The sequence below is a fragment of the Theropithecus gelada genome, chromosome 10 (genome assembly GCF_003255815.1).
Source record: "Theropithecus gelada isolate Dixy chromosome 10, Tgel_1.0, whole genome shotgun sequence".
Classification (NCBI taxonomy): Eukaryota; Metazoa; Chordata; class Mammalia; order Primates; family Cercopithecidae; genus Theropithecus; species Theropithecus gelada.
In genome coordinates this window covers 17,973,954-17,997,391 of record NC_037678.1, presented here as the reverse complement: position 1 = coordinate 17,997,391, position 23,438 = coordinate 17,973,954, and the positions used below count along the sequence as shown (strand labels likewise).

At 50.6% G+C, this 23,438-nt stretch overlaps 1 protein-coding gene across 2 annotated transcripts in view; it reads right to left on the bottom strand.

The window, feature by feature from the left end:
* SYN3 (synapsin III) overlaps positions 1-23,438 on the bottom strand; it is a 548,825-nt gene that overhangs the window by 15,677 nt on the left and 509,710 nt on the right. For both annotated transcript variants that reach the window (XM_025398719.1, XM_025398718.1), the window contains exons 8-10: positions 12,190-12,332; positions 8,636-8,710; positions 4,396-4,498 (exon numbers count right to left, since the gene is read on the bottom strand). In XM_025398719.1, the coding sequence (XP_025254504.1) occupies positions 4,396-4,498; positions 8,636-8,710; positions 12,190-12,332 (321 nt within the window). The remainder of the gene's footprint in view (positions 1-4,395; positions 4,499-8,635; positions 8,711-12,189; positions 12,333-23,438) is intronic.

The window sequence follows — 23,438 nt, the reverse complement described above, 5'->3', positions numbered from 1 at the left end:
TGGATGTAGTTCAATTCGGCCCACATTTGCTGGATGACAGCAACGCGACAAGGGCCAGGGAGCCTCTGCCGACCTTTTCTGTGCTTTTCTTTGGGGAGCCGCTCTCCGTCCCCTCCTTTCTCACCCTGGCCCCCTCCCAGGGTCGGGGCTGGCCACCTCTCCTTTGGCCCTAGCTCAAGGCTTTCCGCAAAGTAGAAACAGTAAAGGTGGGGGCCTTGATCATGACAAAAATATGACATAGAGTTGACCCAGGGTTCAGAGGAAAGAGGAAAGAGGAAAGGTCTGTTTTCCGGGGCCCTGGCAAAACACAGGTGGGAGGGAAACGCGTTCCACAGGGAGCTGGGCTGTTCTCAAAGTGCTTCTATGGGGAGGAGCCTGAGGGATCCTAGTTTCCCCTTCTGCTCTTTTTACAAATAGAGCAACTGAGGCCCAGAGATGGGAGGGGACTTGCCCAAGGTCACAAAGGCCAATGCTCCACGTGATTCTCTGGGCATGGGAAGCTATGGGAGGTCTGGAAGGGGTGTCTCTCAGGCCTTGTCACCCTCTCTATTCCACTGCAGGAGTCGGCGGCCTGCATTCACCCACACCACTCCATCAGACTCACCGTCTTGTCTCCCTTGTTCCCACGGTCTGGACTCATTAGATTTTCTCTCTCTTCCAGGTTCTTTTTTTTTTTTTTTTTGAGACGGAGTCTGGCTCTGTCGCCCAGGCTGGAGTGCAGTGGTGGGATCTCAGCTCACTGCAAGCTCCGCCTCCTGGGTTCACGCCATTCTCCTGCCTCAGCCTCCCTAGTAGCTGGGACTACAGGCGCCCGCCACCTCGCCTGGCTAGTTTTTTGTATTTTTTTTTAGTAGAGACGGGGTTTCACCATGTTAGCCAGGATGGTCTCGATCTCCTGACCTCGTGATCCACCCGTCTTGGCCTCCCAAAGTGCTGGGATTACAGGCGTGAGCCACCGCGCCCGGCCTCCTCCAGGTTCTTAAGTATTCCCTCTACCCACTCCTTACCTGGCCAACTCCATTTCATCCAAGAGGGAACCGCTAACTAGGTCTTCCTCGAAGAAGCCCTCTCTGATGGTGCAAGCTCTGACGAGCCACCTCGCATCTGTATCCTGCCGTCCTCACCTGGTTTCACACTGGACAGCTTATCCACAGCACTGTCACCCCCTGCTCACTATGTCTCCACCACCAGACTGGGAGCCCCCAAGGTTAGGGATGGACCCTGTGTCCTGCTAAACAGATGTGCCCTCCACAGACACCTGTTTAGTGGAGGAATAAGAGGCCCTTGCGATAAAGCCCGGCTCATAAGGATAAGGATAATGAGAAGCGCCGTAATTTATTGGGCACTTCGTATGTGCTATGCACTATTGTAAGCATCGGGTGTGGAGGATCTCTCATAAACCTCAGAATAGCTTTTGAGGCAGGTACTATTATCCTCATTGTAATGATGAGGAAGCAGAGGGTCAAAGAAGTGGCAAGGTCAAGGACACAGCACTGGCAACCCATGGTCCTCCCACTGCATCAGGCTAATTCCCAGCAAGCATTGGAACAGCACAACAGGGTAGGAACTGGGAAGAGGGAACGTGGGTTCCAGGCTTGGCTTCTGCGGTGGACTTGCTCTGTGATCTTGGTCAAAGTTTCTTTTCCTCTGTGGGTGTTTTTTGTTTTTCTCAACAGTGAACTGAGGGATCTGGGCAGCTGCTAAGACCCTTCCAGCTGGGACTTGTAGGGATCTGTGAGTTTAGCACCCACTTTGATTAGGAAACTGAAAAGCTAGCTTAAGAATGTGAATACTGCTTCCAGCAGGGTCCTGAGCTCTGCGCAAGTTGTACCTGGAACTGAGGTCTCCTGGATCCCAGTGCTCCGGGCAGGGACAGTCACTCAGTCACCACTGGCTGAGCTCTGACGGTGGAGTCTGCCCCAAAGGTACACAGGCGTCCTGCACCCTGCCTGTCCTCTCTCCCCCTGCCCCTGCCCACCCCATTTTATTCTGGTCTCTGTTTCCTACATTCCCTGCCGTGGAAAACAGCCACCACAAGGAACCTGAGGTTCATTTTGGAATCCCCACGGTAGACACAGCCAAAGGAAGTGGCCGCTCTGGTCTCCCCAGGGAAACATTTTCCAGTGGGCAATGTCATTCCCCGGACAAGGTCACAGAGGACAAGTTCAAGGGTCTTTTTCCCCGAGTATTTGACTGTGAGCCTCTTCACAACACATTTCACACACATTTTCAGTTCTCACCGTAGAGGTGGCTGAAGAAACCAGTGTTTTGGGACCTCTTCTGCCTTTTTTTTTCCCTTACTCGGGGAAAACACCTTTTATATTTTTGGCAACAAGTTTCCCATCTCCCCTGACCCGACTCCAAACTCAAAAGCAAAGGAAACAACTCCGGAATGTTTCTGCGAGGAACAAAAATCTGAAAAGCTATCTTTCATTTTCCCTCTGGAACATTCCCGGGAGACATTGTCTTCTTGTGTTTTTGAAGTCCAAGCCCACTACTTTTACTTTTTTTTTTTTTTTCTATGTGAAAGGCCTTTCATCCCCAACCCTCTGAATGGCTGAAGGCAGGAAGCCTGGGCCCACGAGCACGGATTCTTTTTTTTTTTTTTTTCCCCCTAAGAGTGAAAGCTGAGACCCGGAGAGGCAGGGGCTCACGGGGGACACAGAGACTGCTGGTGCAAGGGAGGAGCTGGCCTTTGGGGATCAGGGGAGTCCAGGGGCTCTAGGAGACAGGGCCCCTGTTCTTGTGTTTGCGGTTGCACTGTGTCCACCTGGCTTGGGGGCTGGCTCCCGGAGCAGCGGCTCAGTGAATAAATAAATGAGTGCTTGTGTGCCAAATCTGGGTTCATGTCTGGTGGTCCCCGTGAGGGGATGCGGAGACAGGAGGACCTGGTGGGGTCTGAGGAGCTGCTGTGCTGGGGGTTCTTGCCCCACCTCTGGGCTGAAGCTCCCAGGAAGGTGAAGGATGAGCTCCTCCAGGGAGCAACTGTACAGGTCAAGGCATCTGTTCCCAGCCTCTTCCACGGCTCCTCCAAGTAGGGGCTACTTGGGGAATTTCAGGTTTGGTGGCAGCCAGAGGGAAGGTGTTTGCGGGCCTTGAGAGGAGAGCTGTTCTCAGAGTGGGACTGGGTCTGCCAATACAGACACAGCTCTTCCTGCTGGAGCTTCCTGGCCTCTTTGGGGAGGAGAGAGGGGCCATGTTCATCCTGGACTCCCTCCTCCTACCTCCAAGTCCTGGGGGTGAACACCCTCCTGGCATGACTGGGCTCCCACCCACTGAGTCACCTGGTCCTGCTCGGCCGTGGGCTCCTGGGGAGTGAGGCAGACATGAGGGATGGGAGGGCCGGCTGGCTCCTGTGGTCACCCCAGCCATGTGCTTCCCATTAGCCGCCCACACCCCGGGGAGGGGACAGCCGCAGGGCTGTCCCTCACGTGTCCTGGCCTTGTGTCAGCACCGCCTGTGGAAAGAGGGGGCTGAACGTGGCACTGGAGCTGTGAGTGTGGAGATGGGAAGTTATGGAGGACTCTGAGGCCAGAGGGGCCTTTTCAGGGGAAAGCAGTGGAGAGCCACGGGGCGTGGGGTGGGGGGCAGGGAAGAGGAGTTGGGGAGGGGACGGGAGGGCTGTGGGACCATGAGAGACACCGGGAAGACATGGAGGAGAGGTGGGGGGTGGTGGGATACGGTAAGCATGGAGAGGAAGTGGCGGGGCTGGGAGGGCTGTAGGATGGGGAGAGGCACGGGCTGCTGGAGGGTCTTGAGAGAGATCCTGGAACCCACAGCCCTCTGTGAACCCCCTCTTACCATTCTGCTTCCCTCCATCTTCCCCTCTATTCATGCCCCTGTACCATTCCATTCCCCTTCCAAATCCTCAATGCTCTGCCACTGTTTCTCACCCTCTCCCCTGCCAGCCTGCACACCCATGTCTATCAAGTCCATGGCTGTATCCCCAGAGCCACACCCATGCTTAGCCCATGGGAGCCCCCTAAGGCCATGTTTGTTGAATGAACAAATGAGGGACTGTCTGCATGGTAACCAAGGAAGGGTGCCCAGTTTACATGCTTGGACACTGAGGAAATGGCAGGGGCCCTATGGGACAGTAGCTTGCTGACCCTTGGCCAGATGCCCTTTCCCTTTCCTTAGGCCTATGGGTCAGGGAGGTTGTTAAACCTCGTGCCCTGAGGTCTCTCGACTGAGTTCCGAGTCCCCAGGCATGAAGCCTTTCGATGCCTCTGAGGGTGGGAAGGAGCCTCCAGAAGCAGCTCACTGAGGCCTGGGCTGCGTGTGCCCTGGAGCCAGGACACAGCTGATGGTGCCAAAGATCATGCAGGGATTCCCTCCCCCTGGCACGCCTGCCAGGCTGGACCGGCCAGGAGGACTGCCTGCTTCATCCCTCACCTCGATGATGTAATCTCTGCCATCCTTGCTGTGGACGGCCTTGACGGCACAGATGTCCAGGCCACCAAACATTTCCGAGCAGCTGTCCACCCACAGCCTGTACCTGCAGGGACAGATGGACAGACAGTGAAGTGGCCTGGGAAAGTGGGGAAGAGGGTGGACGAGAGAAGTGGATTCACATGGAAAAACAGACAGGGAGAGACAGTGATACACACATCCAGACAGAGATGGAGAGGGACAGAGAAGCAGCAAGAGAGACAGAAAGATGGAGAGTGTCAGAGTCCAAGACGCAGAGACAGGCAGGCAGAGAGGCAGGGACACAAATGACAGTGGGACAGAGACCCAGAGAAAGGACAGGAGAGAGCCAGGAAGGAGGGGAGAGAGGCAGGGTGGGGGAGAGAAGGAACCAGAGTTGGGACACGTCTCCCCCAACCCCAGGACTTGCTGGCTCTGCAGTAATGGGGAGCCTACCCTGCCCCCATCCGGAGTCATCCTGGACACCCAGCTACCCCTGTGTCCCTTTTCCCTTGGGAAAGCTGCTCCAAGGGCTCCAGAAATCCCTCCAGGCCGCCCTTCCAGTCCCAGCCCTGGCCGGACAAGAGGCTCTGGAGGACAAAGGGTGCATTTTTCCCGGGCCCAGGGCGGGTGGGCTGGGGAGACTGGCAGGCTGCTTCTGCCTCGCCCAGGGGGCCTGGCCCTCTAGACCCACTGCTTTTGTTCCCCTTCCAGCCACTTGATGTCTGCAAGGCCAGTTTGCTTTGCTGGGGACAGATCTCAGCGCTGGACTTTGACCCTGCAACAAGGAGGTGGTTGTATGTGAAGAAACCGTCCCGGCTTGCACTTAGTTTCCCCTGTGGGCTGGATTTGGGAGTCACAGGGGACTCTGTGTCAATGTTCTTGCTTCTCACTCTCCAGGGTCATGCAGGGCATGCCTACTCTCACATCGCTTTGCGTGTCTGAGCCATAAGTGCTGGGATGAGGAGGGACTGAGACTGGAATGCTCTTAGAATGGATTCTCATCTCATCCACCAAAGCCTACTGAGGCCCAGAGAGGGAGGCTGGCTGGTCCAGCTCACACAGTAAGGCAGTAAGAACACCAGGATCACCTCGATCTCCTTGACTCTCAGTCCAGTTTTCTCATTCAGCTGTAGCATGGAGCATGTGGTATCATCAAAGTCAAAGGAAGGATGGAAACTCACACCCATGGAGCTCCTGCTATGTTCCAGACATTCTGGGCCTGGGGGCTGACTCCTTATCCCCTCGGATCCCAGGACAACTCTGTGAGGAAGATTTTAACCCGTCTTACTAATGGAGGAGAAGGCTCAGCGAGATGATGAAGTGACTGTGCAGCTTCCAAACCTAGATCCTGTCTGATTCCAGATTCCAAGCGAGCCACTCTTCCTCTCATTCTGAAGGTGCCCCAGAACATCCATTCTCACTCAGCATGGGAGACCAGGGACCTACCTTCTTGCTGTTAATTCCTTAATACTTTTGGCGAAGCCTCTCCCTCTTATCATAAAATGGGAAAGCCTAGATCTGATTCTGGTTGTACCTCAGAATCACCAGGAGAGTTAAATGCATAAACAGCCAGACTTGGGGCTCCGCCCTATGTTAGAGTAATTTCTGTAATTTTTGAAAGCTTTCCATGCGATTCTGCTATGTGGCCACGTTTGGGGACAACCTTGGGTCCTTGGAGCTTGAAGAGTCCTCTGGAATCTCTGATCAGGGTCCTCGTTTTCGGCCCCAGTGGCTGACTTGTGGGCGCCACACACTTAGGGTGAGCTGTGCCCTGAGACACACTCATAAATCAGGTATCTTCTCAATGGAACATGGAAATCTGAGCCGAGGTCCAGAGGCAGCTGTTTCCAGAGGCTGTTTTGAAAGGATGAACCTTGGGGTCCCCTGCTGGCTGCACCCCATAGGACACAGGCATCCCAGGGTCTAGGAAGGGGCTACAGGCGTACAGCAGCATGAGAGTGCTTGGAAAATGGGGGGCCCTGCTCTCCTCCTGCCAGGTGGGACTAGCACCAACTGAGTGACATCACTGGTTTTGCCCAGGAGTCAGGCCACCTGGCAAGCAGGCAAGCCAGGTGGAGGGCAGGGTCAGGCCCTGTGTATGAGTCCCTGTATGGATTTTGTTCCTGTGGGGAATCTCTCCAGCCCAGACCCTGGAGTACCGCCTGTGACTGGAAAAGGGAAAGTGGATTCCAGGCCTGGGCAGGCCCACTCCCATGGTAGGTTCCTCCAGGGATGGCCCATGCAACCTGGGACTTGGCAGAGCCAGGGATAGGTGGCGTGCTGGGGACATCTGTGAGTGGCTCAGGAGGCACTGGGGAAGGCTGGGCTCACGTTCGGGAAGGGCCATAGAGAAGACGGCCACGACTGTCCCGTGAACACCTGTTGGGGGAAGGAGGTGACTGCCTCAGGCACATGATTCAGTTGTGCCAGGTCACGAGCGCAGCCTCCAGGAGACTTATTAGCACAGGTGGGTTCCCAGGTTAAAGGTGGCAGCTGCCCCCTGGGGTTGATGGGAAGGGCAGGTGCGCCTCCCTGCCAGGGGCTGGTTCTGGATTAGGTGCTTCACAGCCCTCTCATTCAGTCCTCACACCTGCACTCTGACTTGGGTATTACTGCTTTCATTTTGCAGTTGAAGAAGCTCAGAAATGTTCCCGAACATGCCCAAGGTCACACTCAGTCTCTATTGCTGTAGGGGGTGGTCCCACTCCAGTCTCCAGGGGTGCAGACCTGACATAGGCCTCCAATCACAGCGTTGCAGTGTCTTGGGCCATAGTGATTGGTTCAGGGATGATCACGTGACCTAAGCCAGGTCAATCATTACATATGGCTCAATTTCAGGCTTTGGTTGAAATGATTGGGAAAGAGAAATTTTCTTTCTTTTGAACGCACTGTGAGGATGAAAGCCTGGAGCCACTGTATGCCACCATAAAATGAAAGAGCCTCCTGGATGAAGCCAACACAGAAAGAAGCTGAACTAGGCTGGGCAGAGGAGCCTCAAGGCCTTACCTGACACTGTATATCTGGAGTCGTCAGTGACATGGGCCAGTAAATCCCCCTTTCTGTGCCAATCAATTTGATTTGTGTGGTAGCCCTTGCAACTGATACAGAGTTCTTAGAGGGAAGGATTGGATTTTTTCATCCTTTAGTGCTCAGCAGAACATGGCCTGCAGTAGGTACTCAGTAAGTGTTTATTGAACAGAGCTTTTGAGCTCACAGCCCACGCTCTGTCCACTGCTATTGTGTGGCTGCTGGCAGAGGTCACAGGGCATGCAGGCAAGAAGGTATGTATGTGGCAGGCCCTGAGACCAGCTGACTCGGTCCTTCGGCCCTTCCTTTTTTTTTTTTTTTTTTTTTTTGAGACAGAGTTTTACTCTTCTTGCCCAGGCTGGAGTTCAATGGCATGATCATGATCTCAGCTTACTGCAACCTCTGCCTCCCGGGTTCCAGTGATTCTCCTGCCTCAGCCTCCCAAGTAGCTGGGATTACAGGCATGTGCCACCACGCTCAGCTAATTTTGTATTTTTAGTAGAGATGGGGTTTCACCATGTTGGCCAGGTTGGTCTTGAACTCCTGACCTCAGGTGATCTGCCTGCCTTGCCCTCCCAAAATGCTGGGATTACAGGTGTGAGCCACCGCGCCCGGCCGGCCTTTCCTTAAGCGGGGCTGGCACAAAGTGTCTAAAGGGAGAAAGACCGAAAAAAACCTTCAGCCAGAAAGCATCCCTAAAATATGCACGATTCAGGGGACATCAACCTCTCCCTGTTCATACTGAGATGGAAAGAAGCTTGAGAGAGAAGTGGACTCTCCAATATGCCTGGTCTCCTAATAACGCTTCCTTGCAGCTGTCAGCGAACAGGAGGGCTTGGCCAGGGCTTCCTGACCTCTTCCTACAGCAGCTGGTCAGGGCTGGAAAGACCCTGGACTTGGAGTCATGACAGCAGGGTTCTACTCTCAGCTGTGTCATTAATTAGCTCTGTGGTCCTAGACAAATCATTTCCCCTCTCTGAGCTTTCTTCTCCCCTCTGTAAAATGGGGTTATTTTAATGCCTGTCCTGTAGGCTGTTGTGGGCAGTGAAGATGATCATACCTAGAAAAGTGCTCTGTGGATGGTGAGGCACTGGATGGAGGGCAGAGTGGCCTTCTTTTCAGGGCTGTTTGTTGCATTCCCCCTTCAGCTCCTATCATGGCCAGCACCTCTCCCTACACCTCCTTTGTCTCTTACCTCTCTGTCATGGCCACCTGCTCCAGCATGGCAGAGCCTGTGTTGGCCTTCCAGTTCCCAGAGATGGAGGTTCTCCTGTACCAGAACAAATAACACGTTGAGGGAATTAGGGATGCTTGTCACTGATCTGCTTTCCTTCTTTGCTTTGGCTGTCAGGAGGCTCTGACTCAAATGACTGGCTCACGTAATGGCATGTATTTTTAGGTACATACTTTATCTTCAACTATATTTTCCTATGTTTATTTCCCTTCATGCTGTTTGCCTTTTTTATTTGTTGGATCTTAGGTATTGTTTTCTAAGTCATCTTTGAAATTGAAAGATTGAATTAAAAAATGCCTATATCATCTGATGAAATCCCCCAAACTTTGGCGTGTTTTTGAGGAGAATGAGGGCAGTGTGTGTAGCCCCTGATGATTCCGGAATCTTTTGAGGGCCCCAAAATGTTAGAAAAGTGATCCTTAGAGAGAAGTGACTACTTTTTTCTGGTAAAGATTAGGAAGGCCTTCTGGTCTCTGACTGTGTTGCCATCCTTCTCTGTTTCCTTGCCTCTTCTGCTCCAGTAACAACCGACCTCTCCTCCGGTGCTCCGCTGCCCATGGCTCTTTCCCAGTGTCACAGTCTCTGCATGCCTTCTTCCCTTTACTCCATAGAGTCTTTGTCTCCATCTTCGCCTCCCTAAGTCCTGCTCATCCTTCAGGTTTCATCTGACATACGACTTCCTGACAGCCCACCTTCCCCAGCAAAAATAGACTGCCCGGTGCTACACCCTACACGAATGCTCAGGAATGCTCATCTCCCTTCTGATGACTGCGTTAGTGTCCTCTCTTCTCCGATGGAGGGGAACCCTGAGGGTAGGGGACATGTTTAACTTCATCCCCTGTATATCCAGTATCCAGTGGGACCTGGCAGGCAGTAGGTGCCCAGTAGGTACCTACTGGGTGAGGAACTGTGCACACTGGGGGAGAATCCAGACAAGCTACCTATCCCTAACGGTGCATCTGGCCTCGGCAAAGACTGAACAAGTTTAAGCACAGGGGTGTAGGTAAAGCTATTTGTCTTATGGTCAACGGAAGGTATGTGGTTGAGATCAAAGGGTGAACTGGGGAGAGGAATTGACGCAAAACTGTATCATTGTAAAAGAGAAAATCAAATGTAAAAATGCTGAGAATAGATGACCACCAGGAGCCATAAGGCACCGCACCATAGTTGGCAAGGTTGTTTCCCATGAGGCTACAGGTGAGCAGTTCTGAGACTGGGCGCATCCACTGAAACGGAACCAAAAAAGTGGATAGATGGTGAGTGGGGGAGCCGGATTTTTCTCTGTTGGAGTGGGAAGTTATAGATTAGCAACCAGGAAAGGCTAAAATGAACCAAGTGGTACCAGATGAAGGTCCGGGACATCCATAGGATTCTGTTCAGCCTCATAGGGATGTGGATGGGGATATGCGGAAATAATTATGGATATGTATGAATACATGGGTAAGGATACACTCATGTATTTCCTTATTGTGTCTGCTAGGACCTAGAAAGAATGACAGCCCAGCAGCGACAAGCACAAAGGCGCGAGTACAAGGCAGGGAGTGGGGCCAGAGGAGGTTGAACGGCTGGGGAAATTCTACACTGAACTCTGACGTGAACCCCCTCCTTTGGAGGTGGGCCAGGCCAAGGTCCAGGAAACTCCGTAAGTCATGACAAAGTGGAGCTGTCAGGCCAGGGAGGCTCCGCAGAAAAAATGCGGCAATGAGGTAATCCTCAAGAACAACAACAACAAAAAAAAAAACCAGAAAAAAACTGGGACAAGGTGTCGTCAATGTCAAGTGGAAGCTGAAACAATGAAGAGAGGAGGGAAATGATATCATGAACTATGGCGGGGGCCTCAGGAATGCACTGGAATGGGCCATAACTCACGGTGGGCAGGGAGGAGGTGACTTTATCACCCCAAGGCCATCTGAGAGCAGGGGCAGGTCTGGCCTGCCTCGTGGGAGGAAGAGGTTGATTGGTGGAATAGGGCAGAGTTACTCCTTGAAAATGAGTTCCATCCCTTTCCTGCGAATACTTCCTTCTAGGGCAACTGCCTGCACCTCCTCTAGTTTCACAAACAATGACAGGGCGCAGTAGTTGCGACAGAGACGATATGGCCCGTCAAGCCTAAAATTACCACCTGGTCCTCTACAGAAAAAGTTTGCTGACCCTTGGTCTAGGCAATCCAGGTAGTGCCAAAGCAACCACAGGCAATCCGTAAATGGGTGTGCAAGGCTGTGATCAACAGGACTGTATTTAGAGACAGGTGGCAGCTGGATTTGGCCTGTGCTTGTGGTTTGCCAACCCCTAGCTTAAAGCACAAGCTACCCACACAGAAGCCTATGGATGGAGGGGTTTTCCGGCTGTCCAGGGCTAACCCTTGCAGTCCTCACATATGGAGCCCTGCACACAGTCAGTGCCCCATAAATGCTTGTCAACCAGGCAACGATTGGCCCTCTGGGGTCCCATCATTTCAAGTGGAACTAACAATAACATTCCAGAGTGAAACACAGAGAGGGCTTGGAGCGAAGACCTCTCCCAAGGACGAGACAGTCCACCTACTCCAGAAGTCCCCATTCATCCTGATAACCACAGCCCCATGTAATCCATCCTTTGTTGAACCACCCAGGTGAAGGCGGGCTGCTTTTTCCCACCTGGCATTCTTTCCTTTTCCTTTAGATTCAGCACCTCTATTTCCACTAGGCAATGGCCCTGCCCACACTGCATGCCTTCATGGTGGGACTCTCCATACTGCTTTTCTCTAATCAATAAAACACAGTCAAAGTTGGACTAATCAGTACCTTTTCCCATGGAATCGCAATCTTGAGTTAAGCCCTGAAAATGACTAGGGCAGGTTCATTTACCGGTGGGGATGCCGTGAAAATTGTTTATTATTATTTCTGGCTGCCCACATTCCTGGGTTGCTCTGTATCCTAATGCTTCCAAAACTGATAATTGAGTTGGGAGATTTTTTAGTTTGCTTTTTTTAAGTTTCTGATAACCCATAGTTTTCTAATAAATTCCCTTTAAAAAACCCATTAAGTTAATGATGTGTGGTTTCTGTTGCTTGCAGGCAGAGAAATCTGGTGTAACCTCCTCATTGGTCTTATTGGCTTCAGAGAAACCATTTGGCAGCTCACAGCCTCATGGTCACCTTTTAATAAACACAGATCCTTTGCTCAGAAGAGGAAAAAAAATCCAAAACCCTCAGCAAGGTATTCAAAGCCCTCCTTGATTTGTCCCCAAATTTCTCTCTCAAAGACATATATCCTGTGTGTATGTGCAGTTCCCTAGACGTGCCAAGCACCTTTCTTGCTCTGGAGGAAACAGCCCTTGCTTGGGTAGGCAAATATCTGCCTGGGGATAAGCAGTGACTGAGTATTAGCCCCTTGGCCGCACTGGCCAGAGAAGAAAGGCAGTAAGGAGATAGGATGGAGGATAATGATGCGCCCTTGGGTGCAGGAGACAGTGGCTGGACATGCACCTCTGGGCTCCCTTCCCACGCTCCCCCAGCCCCTGCCCCAGAGACTCACATGTAAGCCTTGTAGTTGGATCCAATTTTCTGGACGCGGATGTCGTACTTGGAGTCGATGAAGGCCTCGGTGGTGGCGTAGGTTTTGGCCATGGCGACCACGCTGGTGATGTCCTGGAAGTCAAGCTGGTTTTCCACTTTGATCTGTGTGGGAGGACGAGGGGGATGAGTGCCATCCACCCCGTGTTCACTGAGCCCACCCCATGCCAGGAACAAGTGCTCTGTCTATAGACATGAATTCCCTTCAGAAGGTCACCTGCTGGCAGGGGAGACAGACACGGGAAGCAAATCATTCCACCACACACCACACAAGCTGCAGACAGGAAGGGAGCGATTCCGCTTGGGTGGTCGAGAAAGCTTTACAGAAGAGGTGAGCTCTGAACTGGGTTTGGAAGGATGAACACGTTTCAGATGGATGAGTTTGTGGGGCCATCCTCCAGAGATGCGCGAGGAACCCACAGTGGGCGAAAGGGCAGGTGGTGCGGGCTCGCTGACGGGGGATGTTGCACGGGCCATCGGGGAACAGACTGGAGGGCCACGGTCTCTGGGAAGGAGCTAGGATTTTAGCCTGAATTTTCTGGAGAGCCGCTGAAAGAGGGAGTGGAGTTTAAACAAGGAAATGGCGTAGTTTGCGTTTTAACAAAATCACTGAAGCAGTTGTGTAGAGGATGGAATGGAGGGGTGCGATATGAGACACAGAGGGTCCAGTTAGGAAGAAGGGAGTGTGCATGTGTGTGTGGTGTGTATGTGTAGGGAGCGTGTATGCTGGTGTGTGTTGTGGAGTTTGTGGGAGATACCTGTGTGTGGTGGGTTTGCATGTGTTTGATGTATGCTACGTGTGGTATGTTCTTTGTGTGTTTACATGGGGGCGTGTGTGTGTAGTGTGTGATATATTTGTGTGTGGTGAGTTTGCTGTGTGTGCTCTGTGTTGTACATGTGGTGTGTTTGCTGTGTGTGCTCTGTGTTGTACATATGGTGTGTAGTATGTGCTGCTTCTGTGTGTGTGTGGTGTGTGATGTGTGTGGTGTGTGATGTGTGTGGTGTGTTTGCTGCGTGTGCTGTGTGTTGCACATGTGGTGTGTAGTATGTGCTGCTTCTGTGTGTGTGTGTTGTACATGTGGTGTGTAGTATGTGCTGTTTCTATGTGTGTGTGGTGTGTGTGGTGTGTGATGTGTGTGGTGTGTTTGCTGTGTGTGCTGTGTGTTGCACATGTGGTGTGTAGTATGTGCTGTTTCTATGTGTGTGTGGTGTGTGTGGTGTGTGATGTGTGTGGTGTGTTTGCTGTGTGTGCTGTGTGTTGCACATGTGGTGTGTAGTATGTGCTGTTTCTATGTGTGTGTGGTGTGTGTGGTGTGTGATGTGTGTGGTGTGTTTGCTGTGTGTGCTGTGTGTTGCACATGTGGTGTGTAGTATGTGCTGTTTCTATGTGTGTGTGGTGTGTGTGGTGTGTGATGTGTGTGGTGTGTTTGCTGTGTGTGCTGTGTGTTGCACATGTGGTGTGTAGTATGTGCTGTTTCTATGTGTGTGTGGTGTGTGTGGTGTGTGATGTGTGTGGTGTGTTTGCTGTGTGTGCTCTGTGTTGCACATGTGGTGTGTAGTATGTGCTGCTTCTGTGTGTGTGTGGTGTGTGATGTGTGTGGTGTGTTTGCTGTGTGTGCTGTTTGCTGTACATGTGGTGCATAGTATGTGGTGCTTGTTTGTGTGTGTGGTGTGTGATGTGTGTGGTATGTGTTGTACATGTGGTGTATAGTATGTGGTGCTTCTGTTTGTGTGTGTGTATGTGTGTGTGTGCGCACACAGCCACACACTGGAGAGGCCGGCTTTGCTAGGCCAGAGACTGGGAGAGAAACTCACACTGTTGACTGGGCTGAGCCAGGAACACAGAGGTGTCCTGGGCTTGGGGAGATGTCCCAGGAGAGCTTCTAAGGCCAAGCGCAGAGGACGAGGCCAAGGCTCCGTGATAGTGATCTTAAGACAGAACAGAGGCTGACTCCCAGCGGCTGTGGACAGCTGGGCCAGTTGCTCCCTCCCATTGGCCATGGGAGCCCTGCTTGTTCAGAAGCGGCTCCCCTCTTCCCTGTCACCCTCACCCCGACAGCAGAGGAGTTCTGATGCTAGGTCAGAGACGGGCAGAGCCCTATGGAGTGGCTGGGTGCTGGGCGGTCTGCGTGGGGTTGGTCTCGGCCACACCCCATCTCACGTCCTTCCTATCTCCCTCTCAGCCCTTTTCTGCCTGCCCTTCGAGGCTCAGCACTGACTCGGCGACTCTGTCCCTCCCACAAGAATGCCCACTCACATTTGCCCAGCTGCGATGCTTACCCAGGGTATTTACAGCTCTCCGTGGGGTCCAAACAGGACTGTGGGCAGGCTGGGCACTGTTGTGGTCACTTAACAGGTAAGGAAACTGAGATCTCTTGACTTGCTCAAGGTTGTAAAGCAGCTGAGCCCAGAGCTAGGCTTGAAACTCTGGACTCCAAAGGCACAGCTTTTCCTTGAACCATCTCAGGGGTCTGTGCATAGGTGCCTGCCTGTTCTACCATAACGGACACAAACAGCAACAGGAGAGAGGCTGGACAAGCCGCCTCTCTTCTTGGCTCTCTGAGTGATGACTCCAAGTCTCAATTTGCAGAGAAAATAAACATGACCAGGCAAGAGTTCCCTATTTTCCAGCCCTTTTCAAACTCAGCTACCCCACCTTCTTCCTCCCGGCTGCAGCAGTGGTGGTGTGCCTCCTCCCTTTGTTCTGGGTCTTCTAAGCCCTTGGTTTTAGCTGGGTACCTGGCCTCCTCAGCCAGAGATTACTTTGCTGCAGTCTCTCGTGCAGGTAGATGTGCCCGAGTCTCCAAGCTCTGGCCAATGAAAACTGGGTAGCCGTGATATGAGCAACCTCTGGGTGGTGCCCTGAAGATGAAGATAATCTTCCCCGTCCTTTTTCCTTCTTTGCTCTGGCTGGGAATGTGAACATGATGGTATGAGCAGCAGCAGCCATCTTGGGCCATGAGGTGGAAACCGCATGTTGAGGATGGCTGAGTAGAAAGTTGGAAGGACCCGGGTCACTAGCACTGTGAAGCTCCCTATCAGCCCTCGACTCAGACTCTTACATGGGAGAGAAAGAAATTTTAATCTTGTTTAAGCCACTGTTCTCTGGGTCTTTTTTTTTTTCTGAGACAAGGTCTCAATATGTTACTCAAGCTGAGTGCTGTGGCGTGACCATGGCTCACTGCAGCCTTGACTTCCTGAGCTCAAGCAATTCTCCTGCCTCAGCCTGCGGAGTAGCTGGGACTACAGGCGTGCACCACCACGCCCGGCTAATTTCTGATTATTTGTAGAAACAGGGCCTCACTATGTTGACCATGCTGGTCTCAAACTCCTGGGTTCAAGCGATCTTTCCACCTCGACCTTCCAAAGTGCTGGGATTACACACTTCAGCCACTGCACCTGGCCCCTATTATGTGGGTCTTCGTTAAAGCAGCCAAATGACATTTCTCCTCATTATTTTTAGTCTCTTGCTTTTCACCGATTCTTTATCCTTTGGATTAACGTGATCAAGAATCCACCATTCTCCTCAACACGTTCCTGCTTTTCAGAACCTCAGTTAGTCTCCACTGTCTCTCTCTACATCTTCATTCCCCACTTGCCCTTCAACCCACTTTCTCTAGGTTTCACTCCCTACCATTCCCCTGCGACTGATTTGGTCCCCTCTTTGGCAAATCCCATAGAATGCCTCTGGTCCTTGCCCTGCGTTGACCCTCTGTAGCACCTGAAATTGGTGAACTTTGGGTAATACGATTTCCATACCACTGTTTTCCCAGTTCTCACCCTTTCTTTCTGGCAACTTCTTCACAGTCTCTGTTGCCACCTCTTTCTCCAATGCCCCTCTGATGGTCCTGGGGTTTCATCTCTACCAGAATCCAGGGTCAGGTGGAGAGAATTGGAATTGCCAAAATGACAGAATCGGGTGAGCGTTTGCAGGGACGGCTTGTTTAATTCACATTTCTGTCCTTGGTGGCTTTGGGAAGAACCAGAACTTCTTTAGCACCTTGGTTTCCTAGACAGCCCTGAGCACAGAGCAGGCTACTTCGGAGGTGTCTAGCTGCCCACAGCATCATTTTCTTGCTTTACAGTCATGATACACCCTGATATGGGGGGCATGTGTCCACCCAGGGTACACTTTACTCTCTCTCCTTTCCCTGGCATCTTCATATTACTGTGTGGCCACATTTTGGCCAACAAGATGTTAGCAGAAGAGGTGTACGATCTTCCAGGCTGTGCTGTTAAAGGGCAGGGGAGGGCTTTCTACTCCCCACTTCTCTCTCCTTGCTGGCTGGAGTGTGGACCATCTTTGACAGTGTAGCTGAGGGCAATACACCAGGGATGGATGATCAATAAGATGGAAGAAGCCCATGGCCATGAAACCATGGTGGTTCCACGCCAGCCCTGGGCTGCTTTTGTGCAGAGCAGGGAAAGAAAGTCCTAGTTTGTTTACACCATTGTAAGTCTTTGTTATGGCAGCTGAAATGTATCCCAATTATTATATAAGCCTGAAGTAAATTTTTGTGGAATACATCATGCATTCTTTCACAGAGCAGACAAAGAGAGCAAAGGGAGAAAGCACAGAGATAGTGGTTTAATTCCGGAGTGGGCAGCCACCCTCCGGGAACCCTTCTCTTCTGTCTTCGTTTGAGTGGTTGTGCATTGGGGTCCCATTCTGTTCTCTCCAACAGTGAGCATGGAACCCAGGTCTCTCTCTCTCTCTCTCTCTCTCTTTTTTTGAGACAGAGTCTCACTTACTCTGTTGCCCAGGCTGGAGTGCAATGGTACAATCTTGGCTCACTGCAACCTCGGGCTCCTGAGTTCAAGCGATTCTATTGCTTCAGCCTCCCAAGTAGCTGGGACTACAGGTGTGTGCCACCGTGCCTGGCTAATTGTTGTATTTTTAGTACAGATGGGGTTTCACCATATTGGCCAGGCTGGTCTTGAACTCCTGACCTCAAGTGATCCACCCACCTCAGTCTCCTGAAGTGTTGGGATTACAGGTGTGAGCCCAGGTCTCTTATACAAAGGCATTTCAAAGCTTCAGGAAAGGCCCTGGCCAAATGTTCCTTTTTATTTTATTTTATATTTATATTTATATATTTTTTTTAAAGAGACGGGGTCTCACTCTGTCACCCAGGCTGGAGTGCAGTGGTGCAGTCATGACTTACTGCAGCCTTGAACTTCTGGGCTCAAGCATTCCTCCCACCTCAGCCACTTGAGTGGCTGGGACTACAGGTGCCACCACATCCAGCTGATTTTATGTTCTTTTTCGTTACGGAGGGCCTCCCACATTGTATGACACCTGGGCAATAAAAAACCGATTCTACCCCTCGAACCACCATTTCTGTCTCCCCTTTAGACTGTGAGCTTCTTGAGGACAGATGAGTGCTGTCCCCAGCTATTGCACTGGTGCCAGGCACATTGCACATGCTCTACACGAGTTTTCTGGATTGAATTTAAGAAGGCTGGATCAAGACCTGCTAATAATTTGGAAGGGGGGCAAGAAACTGGAAGGAAAAACAAGGGAGTTCCACAAAAAGGCAAAGAAACTGTGTTTCAAGGAAACTTGTCTTTTACAAGGTGGATATTTCCGTGCATTCTTGGGTGGGTGCTGTGTTCTCTGAGGGTTTCTGCCTTCCTCACAAGTTCTTGAGAACCGGAAGGATTCCGGGATTCTGGCGAAGGGGGCAGGTGGTCTGGAACCTGGGTGGGTGGGTGCTGGAGGGGACTCTGGGATGGTCCTCAGGCCAGAGAGGGTAGTTGGGGTGAGAGGGCACTGGGGACACAGTCCTGAGGATGGTGAAATGGCTGCTGGCCTGGGCAGGGAGTCTTGGCACTCTGCTTTATTTACTGGCTGGAAATCCCTCCAAGGGTTCACAAAGACAAGCTGAAAACAGGAAGCCCTCAATGAGCTGTGATTCAAGATTACCCATTCGCTGTCCAGGGGCTATGATGGGGCCACTGTGAACTCTCCAAAACAGACCCACCCACACCCTAGCCTCCCTCGCCCCTCTTCTCCCTTCTCTTATCTCCTCTCGCCTTCTCTCTCTCCTTTCTCTTCCTTCCTTGCCTTCTCACTCTCTCCTCCCTCCCCTTTCTCCCCTTTCCTCACTCCTTGCCTTCTCTCTTACTCTGCTTTTTTTTTTTTTTTTTTTTTTTTTTTTTTTTTTTTTTTTTTTTTTTTAGACAGACTCTTGCTCTGTCACCTAAGCTGGAGCGCAGTGGTGCAATCAGGGCTCACTGCAACCTCTGCCTCCCAGGTTCAAGCAATCCTCCACCCCAGCCTCCTGAGTGGTTGGGACTATAGGCGCAAGACATCATGCCTGACTATTTTTTCTTTTTCGTATTTTTTGTAGAAATGGAGTTTCCCCACCTTGCCCAGGCTGGTCTCCAACTCCTAGGTTCAGGCGATCCTCCCACCTTGGCCTCCCAAAGTGCTGGGATTATAGGCATGAGCCACCATGCCCGGCCACTCTTCCTCTTACTTTTAATGTCATCCGTCTTCCTCTTGCACCTCTTTCCTCCTTAATTTTTCCTTGTTGCTTACTTTCTTGTCTTGTCTTTTTCCAGCCTCTCCCTTCCACCTCCTACTCTGTCTCCTTCAGTTTTCCTGACCTCTTTTCAATGTTGCCATTCTTCTCCTGCATCTCATTTCTTCTTCATTCCTTCCTCTCTGCCTTTCCTGCCTCCTTCCCCTCATGGTTCCCCCATTCAGGTTCTCATACTCTTCTCCTCTCCTGCTTTCTGAATTGCTTTACCCTCTTGTGTGCTTGTGTGCACACATGTGTGTATGTGTGTGTGCATGCATGCATGTATGCTCTGTCCTGAGGCTGAGCAAGGAGGGAGAGTGGAAACAGAGGCAGAGAAACTGGAGAGAGGAGTCAGGATGCAATTCCAAATCTTCTGAATGGGTTTCAGCTCAGAGGTCTCCTGTTCCAAATTTCAAAATCCAACCCGGGATGGGGAAGTCATCCACATACTTAGTAGACTGTCTGCTATTTGCTTGAATATCTCCAGTAGCAGGAAGCTTACTATCAGGCAAGGCAGCTCATTCCCCTTTAGGGAACCTCTAACCTGTTTTGCTGTATATCACACCAGGAATGAATGAATGGCCCTCATTATCCTATGGAGCAAGTCTTAGCCCTCTGCCTTGTGTCTGCACTTCATCCACTTGAATGGAGCCACCCAGGTGTGCACAAGTCATTCCTTCCCTAACCCATTCCTAATACGAGCTGCTTCCAGGCCCTTCACCATCTTGAAATGCCCACATTTGACAATCTCTTAAACTATGTGGTACCCAGAATTACACAACAGACTCCAGGTGTGGTTTCAGCAGCAGAGATCAGATAAGACTGTCCCCTCCCTCTATCCAGAATCCAGCTGGCATATTCCTGCCTCAGGGCCTTTGCACGTGCTGTTCCTGGCCTGTACGGCTCACCCCTCTCTTAATTCAGGATCCTGTCCGGCATCAGCATCTCAGACCTGTCTTCCCCAGCTACTCTAGGTGAGAGTTGTCATCATTTGCTTCTCCCACCCAGCTCTCCTTACCCCCTTCATCCCACTTTATTTCTCGCCATAAATCCTCCACTACCACTTCACACTGCTACCTATCTATCTGTTTGCTGTCTTTCTTCCCTGCCATTCTACTAGAACGTAAACTCTTCAAGGGCACAGCTGTATTTTGAGCACCTATAACAGCACTCAGAGTACAACAGGTGCTCAATACATTTGTTTAATGATTGAATAAATATACCTAAATATTTACAGATATGTCTATTATATCCAGATAATTACTGAGTGTTTCTTCTAGATATTTGCTGGGGCCTGGGTTTCAACTGAGAACAAGAGATTTGTGATTCTTGTCCAAATGGAGCTTTGAACCTATTAATTATCTTGCTTCCATGAATGCAGCTTAATACAATGTTGGCTTTTCTAAGATCCATATGGGCTTGTCCTAAGCTAATACCTCCAGGTGATTTTTATTATTTATTTATTTGAGACAGGGTCTCAGTCTACCACCTAGGCTGGAGTGTAGTGGCATGATGACAGATCACTGCAGCCTCGACCTCCTGGGCTCTGGTGACCCTCCCACCTCAGCCTCCTGAGTAGCTGGGACTACAGATGTGTACCACTATGCCTGGATAATTTTTGTATTATTATTATATATATATATTTTTTGTAGAGATGGGGTTTCACCATGTTGGCCAGGATGGTCTTAAACTCCTGAGTTCAAGCCATCCACCCACCTTGGCCTGGCAAAGTGCTGGGATTACAGGCGTGAGCCACGGTGCCTGGCCTCAGGTTATTTTATTTTATTCATTATTATTATATTTTTGAGACGGAATCTCGCTCTGTTATCAGGCTGGAGTGCAGTGGCACAATCTCGGCTCACTGCAACCTCTGCCTCCCAGGTTCAAGTGATTCTCCTGCCTCAGCCTCCTGAGTAACTGGGGCTACAGGCGTGCGCCACCACGCCCGGCTAATTTTTGTATTTTCAGTAGAGACAGGCATTCACTATGTTGGCCAGGATGGTCTTCATCTCTTGACCTTGTGATCTGCCCGCCTTAGCCTCCCAAAGTGCTGGGATTACAGGTGTGAGCCACGGTGCCCAGCCTCTCAGGTCGTTTTTAAACACAAGATTCTGATAATCCACAACTCCCAGAGGAGGAATTTACATTCAACCTGATCATGGTCAGCTCTGCTCTCATGCTTTCGTCTATCTTTCTGCCTTCCAACATTGGTTCTGTCATCTGATCTGTTAACCATCCTCTCAGCTCTATGAGTCACTCAGTGTCTCTCAGGATTTCGGAGGACCTCTCCTATACCTAGTTTCAGCTGTTCAACCTTACTTCTCTGAGCTTCAGTTTCCTGATCTGTTATCTGTTAAGTGTGATAATGACAACTACCTGGCAGGATTATGATTTTTTTTTTTTTTTTTTGAGACGGAGTCTCACTCTGTCGCTCAGGTTGGAGTACAGTGGCACGATCTCAGCTCACTGCAACCTCCGCCTCCTGGGTTCATGCCATTCTCCTGCCTTAGCCTCCCGAGTAGCTGGGACTACAGGCCCCCACCACCACGCCTGGCTAATTTTTTTTGTATTTTTATTACAGACAGGGTTTCACTGTGTTAGCCAGGATGGCCTCGATCTCCTGACCTCGTGATCTGCCCGCCTCGGCCTCCCAAAGTGCTGGGATTACAGGCGTAAGTCACTGCACCCAGCCAGGATTATGATTTTTAAATGAAATTATAATGAATGTCAAAGGACTGGCCTAGCATAGCATCTAGCACCTACCAGGTGCTCAATAAACGTTGGTTCTCTTTAATTAATTGTTGGGATTATTTGCTGACATTGAACCATCAATTGAACAATCAATCAATACTTTTTTTTTTACACAATTATTCATCCAGCTACAAGTTTTTCTCCCATATAATCATTCAACTCCCATATTTCTTCTGTGATCCATGGACTATCCAATGCCTATCCAGCTCATAGCAGAGGTTCTGGGACACATTAGATGTTCTTATAAATATTCCTAGGCTAAACAAATGACTGGGTAAAATGGCCATTCATCTGATTATGATATGATGATTAGATTTATTTATTCATGCATTCCTAAAAATCCATCCTAAAGATACAATGGAAGACACATGACATGGTATGCACACAAGGCTGTTTACTGCAGCACTACATGTAAAAGAAAGTGTTTGGCCGGGCACGGTGGCTCACGCCTGTAATCCCAGCACTTTGGGAGGCCGAGGCAGGTGGATCACGAGGTCAGGAGATCAAGACCATCCTAGCTAACATGGTGAAATTCCGTCTCTACTAAAACTACAAAAAAATTAGTCAGGCGTGGTGGCGGGCGCCTGTGGTCCCAGCTACTCGGGAGGCTGAGGCAGGAGAATGGCATGAACCCAGGAGGCAGAGCTTGCAGTGAGCTGAGATCGTGCTCCTGCACTCCAGCCTGGGTGACAGAGCGAGACTCCGTCTCAAAAACAAAGAAAAAAAAAAAAAAAGAAAGTTTTTTGTCAACAATTGGGCCATATTCTGTACTCTCAGAGGTTTATAGCTCCACCATAAGCCTTAAGGACAGGATGGAGTTAGATGAGACCCTGAAGACAGGGGTGGGCGGCCTAGAGGTGTGGATGGAGCTGGAGGGATGTTGGGATGGTCCTCTGGCCAGAGGAGGCTTTTGGGATAAGAAGGTATCTAGGGTGGACTGCCACCGGGATGGTACATTGACTGCTGTCCCACGTGCTCCTCAGCAGGGGAGAGCTGTATCCATGGTGCTCCATGAATACAATCGAATGCTTTGCAGTCACGAGAAGGCAATGAGGAGGATCTACATACTGCTATGGAGTGAAAAAAGTAGGGTGCAGAATAATGAGGATAACATGCAATCCTTATTTTTATTTTTATTATTTTTTGAGACAGAGTCTCCCTCTGTCACCCAGGCTGGAATGCAGTGGCATGATCACGGCTTACTGTAGCTTCAACATCCTGGGCTCAAGCAATTCTCCTGCCTCAGCCTCCCCAGTAGCTGAGACTACAGGCATGTGCCACCATATCTGGCTAATTTTTTATTTTTTGTAGAGACAGGATCTCACCATGTTGCCTAGGCTGGTCTCAAACTGCTGGGCTCAAGCAATTCTCCAGTCTTGGCCTCCCAAAGTGCTGGGATAACAGGCATGAGCCACCATGCCCAGCCAACATGCAAACTTTTATCAAGAATTTTTTTGTGGGCAGGGCAATGCACGTATTTGATTAAAAAATACAGGCTGGGTGCGGTGGCTCACGCCTGTAATCCCAGCATTTTGAGAGGCCAAAGTGGGTGGATCACTTGAGGACAGGAATTTGAGACCAGCCTGGCCAGCACAGTGAAACTCAGTCTGTACTAAAAATACAAAAATTAGCTGGGCATGGTTGTGTGCACCTGTACTTGGAAGGCTGAGGGAAGAGAATTGTGTGAACCTGGGAGGCGGAGGTTGCAGTGAGCTGAGATTGCACCTTTGTACTCCAGCCTGGGCCACAGAGCGAGACTCTATCTCAAAAAAAAAAAAAAAAAAAATGCAATGAAGGAATGAACCAAAAACAAATGAGAATGTTACCTATAGAGGGAAGGGAAGCAGGAGATGATGGGGATGGAAGCTAGTCTTCACTGTATATATCTTGTTTTTATAATTTTGACTTTGGAAGAAAGCAAAAGTGGTTATTA